Source organism: Propithecus coquereli, unplaced genomic scaffold, assembly GCF_000956105.1.
Source record: "Propithecus coquereli isolate 6110/MARCELLA unplaced genomic scaffold, Pcoq_1.0 Scaffold658, whole genome shotgun sequence".
In the NCBI taxonomy this organism is placed as follows: Eukaryota; Metazoa; Chordata; class Mammalia; order Primates; family Indriidae; genus Propithecus; species Propithecus coquereli.
In genome coordinates, this window is record NW_012152596.1 from 376,029 (window position 1) to 389,275 (window position 13,247).

Sequence of the window (13,247 nt, forward strand, 5' to 3'; positions counted from 1 at the left end):
TTAAAAAATTTTAAAAATAATTTAACACAGAATATCAAAGGCAAAGGAAATTTACAAAAGCTCCCAGAGAGAGCAAGAGCAGTGTACAATGAGAGTCGGGGCCTCCTCAAGACCAGCCTGAGCAAGAGCGAGATCCCGTCTCTACTAAAAACAGAAAAATTAGCTGGGCGTGGTGGCGCATGCCTGTAGTCCCAGCTACTCGGGAGGCTGAGGCAGGAGGATCGCCTGAGACCTGGACTTGGAGGTTACAGTGAGCTACGATGACACCACTGCACTCTAGCCTGGGCCACAGAGCAAGACCCTATCTCAAGACAAAACAAAGAGGAATCACACCCACTGGACTTCTCAGCACAAGGGCAACATGATGCTGCAGACAGCGGGAAAAACGTTCAACCTCAAAATCTATATTCGGCCACGTTATTACCAGACACGAAGACACAGCAATAGACACCAGCTTGCGGCAAGACCCGGGAAGATTTCGCACCGAGGGCCGCAGTGCAGACACTGCGGAGGACGCACCCAGGAGGGACACAAATCTGGGTCGGGCGAGACGCGACCAGGACCCAACCCTGTGAGGGACGCTCACAGACGCCAGGAACGAAGACAAGAGTCTGTGACCCAGGACTGAAGTCTAGACAGAACCGTGGTGACGTGGCGAGCGGGGCGTGAGCACGGGGCAGCACGTGTCCGCGGGGAACGTCCGTGCCGCTGAGTCTGAGGTCTGACTTCACCGACGTCCCGCGGGAACAGAAGCAGAGTGTGCGCCTTCCAGCCCAGCACGCCCGGTCTGTCGGACGGAGGGTTACGGGGGAGAAAGTGCCATAAACGGAAGATACAAAACCTGATGACAAGTCTCACCCTCTCGGCCCCTCAACGAGAGCAATCACATGAGTAGGTCCGTCACCAAGGGAGGGACACGCGCCGCACCGGGCAGACGGGTCCCTTGACGGGTCCCTGGCGCTGTCTGCCGGAGGAGCACTTGCGAGGAGGAAGAAAGGCTGAAGGTGGGAGGGTGGGGAGGGGCGCGAGCAGCAAGGAACCGGAACGAATCTGGGGGGGTGATTTCAGTACCTGACAGAACGAATTTAACGGGACAAGAAGAGTTAAGGTTAAATGTGCAAGATCAAAAGGGTCACGTGGTGTCCCCAAACCTCTGCCTCAAACTGGCGGTTGTCACAAAAGCGAGCAGGCTCCTGGCTGCCCTTCCGGCCACGTCCGTGCTGCTCCGTGGGCTGGGGCCGGCCTCCATGTCGCTAGGTCGCGGCTCACGTGACGGGTCGCTGCTGGGATCCCCCAGGCTCAGACCCCGTCCGCGGGACTCGCCACGGACGCCGCGCTGTGTCTGTCTTGTCCTGCAGCCGCGCACACGCTCGCTGCCCGGGCCCCTGTGCCACAGATGTGCCGAGGTCCAAGCGCAGGGCTCGCGTCCCCCTGAGCGCGCACAGAGCCGGGGAGAACACGCCCCAACCCTTCGCTCTCCCTGAGCCGCGTCCTGTTTGCCCGGAGTCGACGCGTCTGCGTGGACCTTGTTTTCGGGGACCTCGCTCGCGCCGTCACTGCTCTAGCCCCCAAACCCCGAGTTGGAGAAACCTTCCCCCTGAGGGCTCCTGCCCAACCCATCCTCTCCTGAGGCTCTGTCTGTGGACACCTGCCGGGCTGGCGCGTCCTCCAGGGCAGAGGAAGTGAAGCCCAAGATGTCTGGAATGATGCAGTCGCCCCTCGGTGGCGGGAGTCCAGCTGGAATGCGCCTGCCCCGCTCTCTGTGCGCTTCCCAGCCTACTACGGGTCATCTGATTCTTGACCCTCTGAAACCTGCTCTTTCTCCCTGGGAGCGCTCAGGGTCCCTCCTGTCCCCGAGGGTGTGGAACTGCCCAGAGACCCCGCGGGAACTTCCTACCCAGAAGCTCATGCCCTGGGTTCTGGGAACCCCCTCGCCGCGGCCTTGACGATTTCCTCTCCGCCGACAGCACGGCCACGGCCGCGGCCTCTGGGGCGTCGTTCCCCCACTTCCCCGGTTGTTCCCGCCTCTTCTTCCTCTACTCATGGAAAGACTCTCCAGCCTGAAAGTCAGGGCCTTCTGCCGGGGCTCCAGGGCTTCCTCTCATGCGTCTAACTTCTGAGCTCCTTTTTATCTCGGAACTTTTGTTCACGGCGACCGATTTTCACTGTGTGCGCGCTGCCTCTCGCTCGTCTCCAGGGACCCCACGACCGCTGGTGTTCCCTCCTCCTCCTTCGCCCTGCGCGTCTTTGATCCTCCAGGTCGCCTTTCTCCCGACCGTGTTCCCGCCCGTCCTGCACGTCGTCTGCTTCCTGGAGAGCCGGTGGTGCCTGGCTCACGCTGGACCCCGCGCCGCCGGAGCGCGGGTGCTGGTGGCCAAGGCCCCGCCTGGCTGGCCGTCCTCCCTCTGGCCGCGGCCGCCCCAGAGACGCGTCTTCTGCAGAACGGGAGGGCCTGCGTCGCCCGCGACTTCCTAATCATGTTTTCGCCGGTATCCGAGCCAGACGCCAGCAACGCCCACGTGCTGAGAGGGTCTCCAGGTCTCCTCGGCCGTGGGCTGCCGCGTGCTGACGGCGACTTGATGCTAATCCCTTCAACTCACTTGCAGAGCAGGGTCTGAGCCCAGGGCTGGCACCGCTGGCCACCGCGCCAGGACTTCCAGGTATTTCTCCTCTTCGGTTTTCAAGGACTTATAGGAAATCGTGACGCTGCCAACACTGCTGAATTCATTGTTTCTTCCCGGGGAAGTCTGCTCTGCCTTCAGCCAGGTCTTCTGGAGACTCGGAGACTCCGCCCATGGCCCAAGCCCGACCCACAGCTGGTCCCCACGTGTCCCCAACACCTGGGCTCCTCTCCGCCGGGGCACTGTCAGCCTCCTCACCAGGTCACCGGCGGCCGGCCTGCCCCAGATGCCCCCGCAGGCAGCCGCCCCCTCCCCTGCTGAGGACAGCCACTCCGAGTCCTCCGCCCTTGGGTTTCCAACCAGGCTCCGTTCAGCTGGCCATGGGGGGTGCGGGGAGGGGACCCTCCTCCCGCTGGTGTTGCCGTGAGAACTCCAGCCCAGGCTGCTCCCCGGTTCAGTCCGGCCACCAGAACTGTGGTTCCCAAACCACACCAGCGCCAGCCCAGCATTCCCTCCACGGCTCTGAGGTTCAAATCTGAAGCCCCCAAACGCTCTGCAGGGCCCAGAGGGGTCACGGCTCGGTCCCCGTCCGAGCTGATGGGGGGACGGTGCCCGGCCCCGACATCCGCCCACGGGCTGCCTCTGCGAGTCTGCGCAGGGCCACGGGCTGCCTGGGGCAGGGCGGCCTCCCCTGGCTGGAGAAGGCCCTGCCGAGGCTGCCTAACCCTGCACCCTCCGGGGTCCTGACCCAGCACGGCCCTGCCGGGGTGGCACAGAGTGCGACCGCTGTGCCTCCATTTCCCCGTCTGTAACAGGGAGACGACGGTGTCTTTCTCGTAGGGTTGCTGAGGGTTGAATGAGCCACAGATTCCACGGCACTGAGTCTCGGACACGACAGCGGCCCAGGGCAGGGGTGTTGGGGACGCGGGGGCCTGGGTTTCCGCCCCGACCGTGTGCAGGGGACGTAGCTACGGGGTGGGGACAGCGACACGGGCTTGAACAACTCACGTCCACCTGGAGCTGTGGGTGTGACCTTACGGTGCTCGGACACGGGGCAGCCGTGATGTGATTAAGGTCAGAGGGGTCGCACTGGAGCAGGGCGGGCCTACGTCCGGCAGGACTGGCGTCCTTACTGGAGGGACGCTGGACACAGACGCAGAGCGAGCGACTCGGGGCAGAGGTGAGGGGGGCCCCCCAGGAGGGACCCACGGTCAGCCCAGGGACACTGACTGGGATCCGGGCCCCACACCCGTGAGGAGCCAGTGCCGCCCGTGTGCGGCAGTTTGCTAAGGCAGCTCCAGGAAACCGGCAGTGCCCGACCTCGGTACACGGCGACTTTCGGAAACCGTGGACTTGCTCCCCCACCGCTCACCACCGCACTGCGTTCTCAGCAGCTACCAGCGTGCTGGAGGCCCCCAGCCCCGTCTCTCCATGGTCTTCCCACGTGCTGCGTCCGCCAGCGGCTCACTGCAGGGTGCGAGCTCGCGAGCGCCTGGAGAGAAAGCCCGTCCTCGGGCCGGAGGACAGGGAGAGAGTCCCTGCTGTGCAGAGAGGGCGACCCGTTGTGTTTTTCTCCCTTTTTCCTCTCCCCCTTCGCCCTGGCGTCAGCCTCTTGCACACGACAGTGACGGTGGCTACAGCCCGGAGAGAAACCTCCTCTTTCCCATCAGAGGACCAGGAAGGAGTCCCCAGAGGCAGCGAGCGTGGGGCAGCCCCGCAGCGGAGAGGGCAGGAGGTGGGGCCCACTTCCGGTAAGAGCGGACGTGGTCCCAGCTCACCCCCACGCCGTGTGGGGGTCGCACGGGAGAAGCAGAGGGAGGGGCTGGGAGCCGGGCCCCGAGCAGCCGCACGCGGGGCGGACGCACAGGGCGCGCGAAGGCACTGGCGCCACACCTGCGGGCCGCGCCTGGCCGGGCTGGAGAACAGCCTGGACGAGCCGCGGGGCCCCAGCTCGAGTCTCACGGCGCACGTGAGAGAGGCCCAGCACAGGCCTAACATCCGAGTCAGTTTCCCATGGCTGCCGTGACGAGCTGCTACACACGAAGCAGCGCGACGTGTTTCCGCGTCGGGGGTGAGTCCAGCGGGAGGGAAGCCGCCTTCCTTCCGCGGGCCTGGGGAGGCCACTCCTGCCTGTCCAGGGTGCCGGGGCTGCTGTGCTGCTCGGCCAGGCCTCTCTCTCCCGCGTCCCAGCTCCCTCCGCCGTCACGTCCCCTCGGCCACCGGCGGGAACGGTCACGTCTGCACGGTCCCACTGACACGTGAAGTAACATGCTCACAGGCTCCGGCCTATTCTGCCTCCCACACAATCCCGAATCACTGTCCGTCGGAGAGCCGGGACACGGGACTCGCGCACGAGGGGACACCGACAATCAGGGGATGAGCTCTGGCGTGGCGCAGGCGGTGCGAGGTCAGACGAGGACTTAGAACAGCAGGTGCGGCCACACTCCACGAGGGACGGGAAACACTTTTGAAATGAAAACAACAAAGATAAAACGTCCCAGCAGAGAAACAGACACTGTAAAAAACAAAAGAAGAATCAAATAGGAATTTTAGAACTGAGAAGTAAAATGCGTAAAATACACATTTCGCAGGGGAGTTCAGAGGCAGAACGGAGGTGGCAGAGAAGAGCCAGTGGGGCTAGAGGTGGTTCGAGGGAAATTGTTTCGTCTGAGAGAAAATATCGGAAAATGGAGCAGGGCCGCAGAGACCCGCAGGAAACAGAGAGAACTCTAGCATTTGTGTCAATTTCAACCCAGTCCCCAAAGGGCGGAGAAAGAGAAAACGGGTGCCGTGAAAAATACCTACAGAGAAATGACTAAAAACTTCCCAGCTTTGGTGAAAGCAAGAAACAGGTTCAAGAAGATCGACAAACCCGACACAAGACGATCTCTGACACCCGAGCCCACACACACCGTAACTGAGCGTCGGGACTCAGGCCAAAGACAAGGAAACTGCCCCACCTGTAAGCAGAGAAAAATGACGCCTCTCGCACGAGGGAACGGTAATTTTAGTGGCTGTGGATTTCTCACCGGGAACCACAGAGGCCAGAAGGGAGTGGAAAACACCGTCCAAGTGCTGACGGGAAAGAACTGTCTTCCCCGAATTCCACACCCAGCAAAACCTCAGTCACAAACGGAGGCAGAATGAAGACCTCGTCGGCAAGCAGATGACTGACTCACAGAACTTGCCACCAGCAGACACTGCAACGTGAGAACCGGTCAAGGGAGTTCCTAGGAGGGAGAGAAACGACACCAGATGGAAACTCAGAACCTCGGGAACCCAGGGAGAACCTCAGGCACGGTGAACGTCTGGGAAAATATAACAGACTGTTTTTACCTCCTAAGTTCTTTAAAATATTTATGGCTATTGAAAGCAAAAATTATATTGTCTGGAGGGTTCAATGCATGCAGATGTAATCCATATGGCAAATGTAACATCAGGGAAGGGGTGAAAGGATTTGTGTGGTTTAAGGCTTCTCTGTTTCAATTAAAGTAGTAACATTTTAACTCTGTTAAAAGAGGGATTTTTATATCATAATCCTTAGAGCAACTACTAAAAAAAAATGAAATATATACCCAAAAGCCAATAGATAAACTAAAATGTAATACTAATAAATATTCCCATAATAAAAAAGAGGGCAGAAAAGATAAAAGAGAACAAAAAAATAGAAAACTAATGAAGCAGTAGACATAAATCCAATAATATCAGTGATTACCCTAATAGACATGGCCTGAACACACCAGTTAAAAGAGAGATTGTCAGACTTCATTTAAAAAAACAAGGCCTAGCTAAATACTGCCAAGAAGAAATACACTTTAAATATAATGACATAAATGGATTAAAAGTAAGAAGATGGAGCAATGTACTCCAAGCAAACATTAATCAAAAGAAAGTGGGATGGCTGCATTATACCAGACAAAGTGGACTTCAGAACAAGGAAACTGCAAGGAATAAAGATGCATTTTGCATAAAGGGGAAATTCAGGAAGAAAACGGAATATCCCAATGAGTTCTCATCCTACAACAGATTCCAGAATACACAAAGTAAAATCTGAAGGAACTGAAAGGAGAAATATAAAATCCATAATTATGCTTGAAGATGTTGACACTCTTCTCTCAGGTTAATACTGGACAGAAAATCAACAAGGATATGAACGACTTCAACACTGTCGGCCAAGAGGAGGCCACTGCTGTCTACAGAACACCTCCCCAGCCGCACGGTGGCTCGCGCCTGTGATCCCCGCTCTCTGGGTGGCCGAGCGGGGGGCGGGGGGGTTGGGGATGGCTGGAACTCAGGAGTTCAAGGTTACAGTGAGCTACAATGTGATCAGTGCACTCCAGCCTGGGCAACGAGCAAGAACCTGTCTCTAAAACACACACACACACACACACACACACACAGTCCCATTTACAACAACAAAAATATAAAATCTAGCATAGGCATAAATCTAACATAAATATGCAGGATCTGTCTGAAAACTACAGAACACTGATGAAAGTAATCAAGGAAGGCCTAGATAAAAGACAAGACATACCACGTTCAGGGATTAGCAGAGTATTGTTACAATGTCAGTTCTCCCCAAATTGATGTACTGACTTACCATGATCCCAGTCAAAATCCCAGTAGGAACTTTTACAGACATTAATCAATAAGCTAATTCTAAAATTCATATGGAAAAACAAAGGAACTGGATTAACCAAAACAATTTTGAAAAAGAACAAAATTGAAAGATTCAGACTATTGGACGCTGACTTATTTTACAGCTGCCGTAGCCAGGACGGCTGGTATTTTTGAGAGGTCCGACACACAGATGAAGAGAACAGGACAGAGAGTCCGGAAACAGACCCACGAAAATATGGTCTATTGACTTTTCACACAGCTTTAAAAGTCATTCAGTGGAGAAAGGGCAGGTTGGTACATGGCGCCGAAACGACCGGGCGTCGCCTGCAAAACCACGCCTCGACCCTACGCCACACTTATACCTGAGTTAGCTGAAAAATGGATCACGGACCTCAATGTAGAATATAAAAATTTAAAAGAAAACCTAAAAGAAAAAGTCTCTGCAACCTTAGGTTAGGTAACGAGTTCCTAGACGTGGCACTGATGTCGAGCTCCATGAAAAACAGATTGAAAATTAGACTTCATCACAGTTAAAGGTTTTCACTCTCTGCAACAACGTGTCAAGAGAATGAAAAGACAAGCCTCAGACTAGGAGAAAACATTTACAAATCACCACATGTGAAGAGCACAGGCGTCCAAAGGGTGCAAAGAACAACCTCTAGCGAACAGTGAGAAACAAACAACCTGATGCTTCTGAACGGGCGAAAGGCTGGAAGGGCCGTTCCCAAAGACGATGTCGGGACGGCAAACAGACGCGTGGAAAGGCGCCCAGCACCGTCAGTCACGGGGAAACGCAGGTTAAAACCACAAGGAGGGTCCAGGACGCACCTATTAACATGACTCTGAAAAAAATAGTGCCACGAGCAAAACCGAGGACGCCAGGCGGCTGGACTCTCACCCGCTGCTGGTGGGAAGGCGCCACGGTGCAGCCACTTGGAAAACAGCCTGTTAGTTTCTCATGACGCTAATAACATACTTGCTACACGGCACAGTCGTCACACGCAGGAATTTACCCAGATGAAACAAAGACCTGCGTTCACACAAAACCTCGTATGTGAACGTCGGCCACTGTTCTACCCGTAAACATGGAAGCCTGGAAACCAGCAGCTGAACAGCCACGCGGCGGCGTGTCCACACTGTGGACACCCTCAGCAGTGACGGGGAAGCAGGGGCACGGCGGCACGGCGCGTCTCGGCTGCCAGGCTCCACCCACACGGCGTCCTGAGAAGGGGGCCGGGAGGGGCAGCGCGGGGTCGGAGGACACAGCGCCGGGCGTGGTCTGACCGCACCGTGCAGCACAGGGAAGCAGCTGGGGGTGGAACTGCTCTTCATCGTGGGCGTGGCGGTCACGGCCCACTGAATGCCGGAAAGAACTTCAGTGTGCACAGACTTTAAGCGCGCGTCAGAGCACGCACCCTGCAGGTGCCATACACGTGAGCTGCAGCTGGGGTTAAGCAGTGACAGCCCCCGGCCTGAGACAGGCGTCCGTGGCGCCCGTGAGCGTGTGACCGCGCCCGCACGGGACACCACGGCCCTGCGGCCCACCTGAACCTAGAAAGGAAATCCAGCAGCTCTGCCGCGTGCAGGGAGCCGCCGCCTGCTCTCAGCGCACGCCCGATGCATTTCCGCAACCTTCTCGACCCCGGCCCCGCTTTCCTCCCCGACCTCCCACTGCTCCCATCCCCGCCACCCCGCACCTGCGCCAAGTTCCGCAGCCTTGGGCGGCGCGCCCCCCCCACCTTGGCTGCCCCGGCACAGGTTGGCCGAGGGCTCAGAGCCCAAGAGCCTGATGCATTCAGAACAGAAACGCCGGCCAGCCGCGCAGCGCACCTGCGTACGCCCCAACAGCTCCAGTTCTCAGTCTCTTCATCTGAAAATAACGCCGGCCACAGGCACGATGTCTGCACCAGCTCTAAGGCTTTACGAATTCACAGTGCCCCGCTGTGACCTCTCTCCCGTTACCCTGCAGAGAGTGAGGACTGGGGACGGAAGCTGGGACCTGTTGTTACTGTTGCTTGATTTGTTATTTTGCTCTGTTTGGGAATATCTTTAAACTTCAAAAAGAGTCTGTAACTCCAGAGTTGAGAACCCCCCTCCCAGAGATGCCAAGGAGAGCCCTCACCACGTCGCCTGCCCGAGGCAGTCAAAACAAACTTCCAGAAACTTCTGTGGCTCACGGGACATGGAGCAAGACTCCGGGAGCTGCTTGAACTCCTTCTCCAAAACAGAGTAGGAGGTGCCCGCTGCTCCGGCCTAGCGGGGGAGCCGGGACAGACACTGGGAGGGCTGCACTGCGCGGAGCAGACGTCCCCTCCAAGGCCCCCACCCCAGGGAGCTCCACATGTCCGCGCACCACAGGGCAGCAGGTGAGCGAGGCCCGCGCTGCCCTCCCTGCCTCCAGGCTCCAGACAACTGGCCCGACGGCCAGGGCCTGGGCTCAGCCTCAAGCAGGACAGCCCAGCGGGGTGTCCAGCACAGGCCTGGTGTGCAGACACGGCCCGGGAGCCCGCTGGGAGGGCAGGACAGCCTTCCGGGTGCTGCGACTCCCCATAAAACGGGCCCAGGGGGAGAGAAGCCCCCACCTCCAGGCAGGCGGGACAGGAGGGGCAGAGGGACCCTCGGGGCGGGTCCACGGTGCGGACGCCTTGCACACTTCATGGAGATCTGGGCAGGCCCCTGTGTTTTACAGCCCAGTGCAAAAGTCCAAGGATTTTAGGGTTCTCAGTTCCGAACGGGTAAAAGGAAAAGAGCAACGCAGTCATCTTTGGCCAAGGGCCGCACACATTTCCAGCTCTTACTTTACTAGCAGTGAGAAGTATTAATAGAACAACTTTAAAGGAAAAATAATCACACTTGAGAATTTGCTTTCTCAAACACTGTGATACGTAATGAAGTCTGAAAACATCTCCTCCACTGAGAGCACGTTTCCACAAGGCAGCCCAGCCGCCCCCACAGTGCCCCAGGCTGAGCCCAGACGAACCCCAACCTGCTCCCAGAAGCGCCCATCTGGGACAGGCGACTGCGCTTCCAAGGGGGGGTCTCCAAGCACCCCCGACCTTAGAGGCCCCCTGGAAAGTAAGCGGCGCCCAGTGAGCTCCGGAAACGCTGTTTCTCACTATTTCTATTGTTTATGAAGGACGTGATTTACAAGGTCATTGATCCTCACGGGAGCCCACCCTCCGCAAAGGCAAAGACCACGGAGGACCTGTCCCCACGGTCCCCGGTCCCCGTCCTCAGCCCCGCTGGCTGGACACCCACCGGGCTCTGCAGGGAAACTGAGGAAGCGGAAACCGTGAGAAGCACAGGCTCTACCCACGGCGCACGGAGCGGTGAGAAGGTGCAGTGTGAACACGGGGAACGGCGAGGCCTGGAGGGTCGCAGCTGGGGGGTGGTGAGATGAGAAACCGAAATGCAGGGGCCGGGGGGACAAGGGGAGACCGGCAGGCCAGAGCCAACCCCTGCTGAGGCCGGGGAGCGCTGCACCCGGAGAACCAGCGTTCTCTCCTCCTTTGCACGTGTCTAAAACTTTCCGATAAAAAGCTGCAAGTGAGGAAGGCAGGACCACCGTCCTCGCCCCGGCCCCTCCGGCTGCTGCACGGTCAGAGGAGCTTCTCCCCCCTTTTCCTGGTGAGGGGCCACCGCAGGCCGCATCCAGAGGACAGGGACAGCGCCGCCAGGTCAGGCAGTGATGGGACGAGCACAGCCCGCCCCACTGATCAATCAACAGCTGATTTACCAGAGGTCAAGGAAAGCAGTCGGCTGGGAAACCGCCTACACCGTGATCGTGAGCCCATCGGGAGGCGCGTGGAAGGGGGGCGAGGGTCCTGCCGTCCGGTGGGGCCAGAAGGCCACGGCCACCCAGCTCAGAGGTGTCCCTCCAGCCGCGTGAGACCCCTCCAGTGCGAGGCACCACACATGGCCCCCGTGAGGAGGGGACGCACAGTGAGCACTCCAGCCGGTGACAAAGCCCCGAGGGGTGATGAAGCACAGCCAGGCCGGGCAGACGGGAGGGCACGGCCTGGCGCGAGTGGCTGGGGGGCAGCCAAGGGACGGCAGGCGGCCGCAGGAGTGAGCCTGGGGAGGAGCTGGAGCAGGGAGAGGGGCTTCCAGACAGGCTGGAAGGCTGACAAGTGTGGGCTTCCTTGCAGGGGTGAAAGGTCGCTCTGGCTGCTCGGAGCGGCTGAGGGGTTCACGGTCAGCGGGGAGTGGGGTGGGCCCCCGCCAGGCCGACCTTACCCAGCGTGGACGGTGTGGACGCTCAGCTGTCTCTGACCTTTGCGGAGGGTCAGGCTGGCGTCTGGCTTCACCTGAGGGGCTGGGGCCCCCCAGCGAGGGGGGTGGGCCAGAGAGAGCTGGGGGTGAGAACCGGCCTGCAGACGCCTCAGGGGAGACCACGGCAGTGGCCCTGGAGCAGCCTGCTGCCCACTTCGTCCCCTCAGGCCCCAAACCGTCTTGTCTGCGGCAGGCCGGCCAGCGCCCTCCTCCCTGCCCAGCGGTCCCAGTTCCAGCAGGAGCCCACCCTGCTGCCCGGGGAGCTCCAGCAGCTCCGTGCATCACAGGGACACGCACCCCTCTCCCCTGGAACCCCGGTCAGCCCCGCCCTGGGACGGGACAGACTGGGGCCTGTGTCTCTCCGGCCACTGGTCTTCAAACGCAGAAAGCGCCACTGCACCCTCCTATTTTGTTTAGGAAACGACTAGCTCATCTCGCCAGGCAGACCCACCGTGACAGTTCCGGGAAGGCCCCGCCCCTCAGAACCACGGTGGAAAGCCTGGACCAGTGCGCACCCTGCCCAGGCCCACGACTCACGGCACTTTTACGGCGTAGCTGGCCCATCCCCGAGGCTGAAATCACACCAGAGAAGCTCATGCTGCCTTTTCTAAGTCCTTAACTTGGGGAAAAAAGGCTTAATTGTTTTTAGGTTCCCTCTCATGGACAGGAAAAAACAGAGACTGCAGAAAGAATGATTTTCAGACTGTGGCACACAGGGCCACCGGGGCGTGGGCTGCTCTCTGTCCCAAACCGCGGGAGCCCAGACTGCGGCTGACCCCATGCCAGGGACTCCGTCCGCGAGCACGTTTTGGAGCCTTGTGGCTTCTTGCTGACTGCGAACCACCACAATCTCAGGGCCTCTCAAGGACTGAGCAAGCCCGACGCTGCGCGTGACTGAGCTTGAACACACGTGACGCTGCGTGTGGTCAGGGTGCCGGGGGTGGGCACTCACCTCCAGCAGCAGCCGTCCCTCCAGCACGGCGGACCCTCCGCGAGGACGACCTCCCAGTGAGGGGGCACCGGCCGCCGAGCACTTCTCCTGCACGACTGCGGACGAGAAGAGACCCGTTAGTCCCTCCCCGGACCCCAGGCCTGGTCACGCTTTTCCTAAGTCCTGTTTTCTTGTGTTTCCCCAACTTTCGCCCGGTTCTGGTAGCGCGCCAGGAGGGGTCCGAAGACACCAGAGGCGTTCACTCTCAGTTTCAATCCCTTTTCTAGTCCACTGTTCACTCAACACTCACGTTCAGAAAGTAAAGCTCTGAGCAGCCACAGACACACTAGGAGGTGCAGCGCCCGGCCGGCCTTCCAACCCCTGATGCCCAGAGGTGGTCGCCAACCCACCCGCCGGGCTGTGTTAGTGCTCAGAGATCGCGGAGCTGGCGGGAACCCCGAGGTGACAGTCAGACCTCGGTGGCCTCCCACCCCCCAGGTCCTGCAAGGAAGCCACTGCTGCCAGGGGGCAGGGGTGGGGGCTGCCTGCAGCGGCCCCAGGGCAGATCTGGGCTCAGTGTAGGCTGAGCGGGTGGAATGGGGGGACCAAACTGGGGGCTGGGGGACTGCAGGCAGAGTCTGGTCACCTGTCCCCAGACCCAGACCAGCAAGGACCAAGCAGGCGGAGGTTTGGGAACAGAGATCTGCTCAGGTCTGTGCTGGCCCCATGTGTGACCTGGGGACTCGCCCCTCCCTCCAACCCTCACCCTGACCACCCCCCCTCCCCTCCTCCAACCCTCACCC

The 13,247-nt window shown here is 59.2% G+C and overlaps 1 protein-coding gene across 1 annotated transcript in view; it reads right to left on the reverse strand.

Annotated features, from left to right (window-relative positions):
• The window catches only part of AHRR (aryl-hydrocarbon receptor repressor), a 71,851-nt gene that overhangs the window by 37,517 nt on the left and 21,087 nt on the right, over window positions 1-13,247 (reverse strand). Inside the window, exon 3 of the mRNA XM_012660137.1 lies at window positions 12,466-12,560. Coding sequence (XP_012515591.1) covers window positions 12,466-12,560 — 95 coding nt within the window. The remainder of the gene's footprint in view (window positions 1-12,465; window positions 12,561-13,247) is intronic.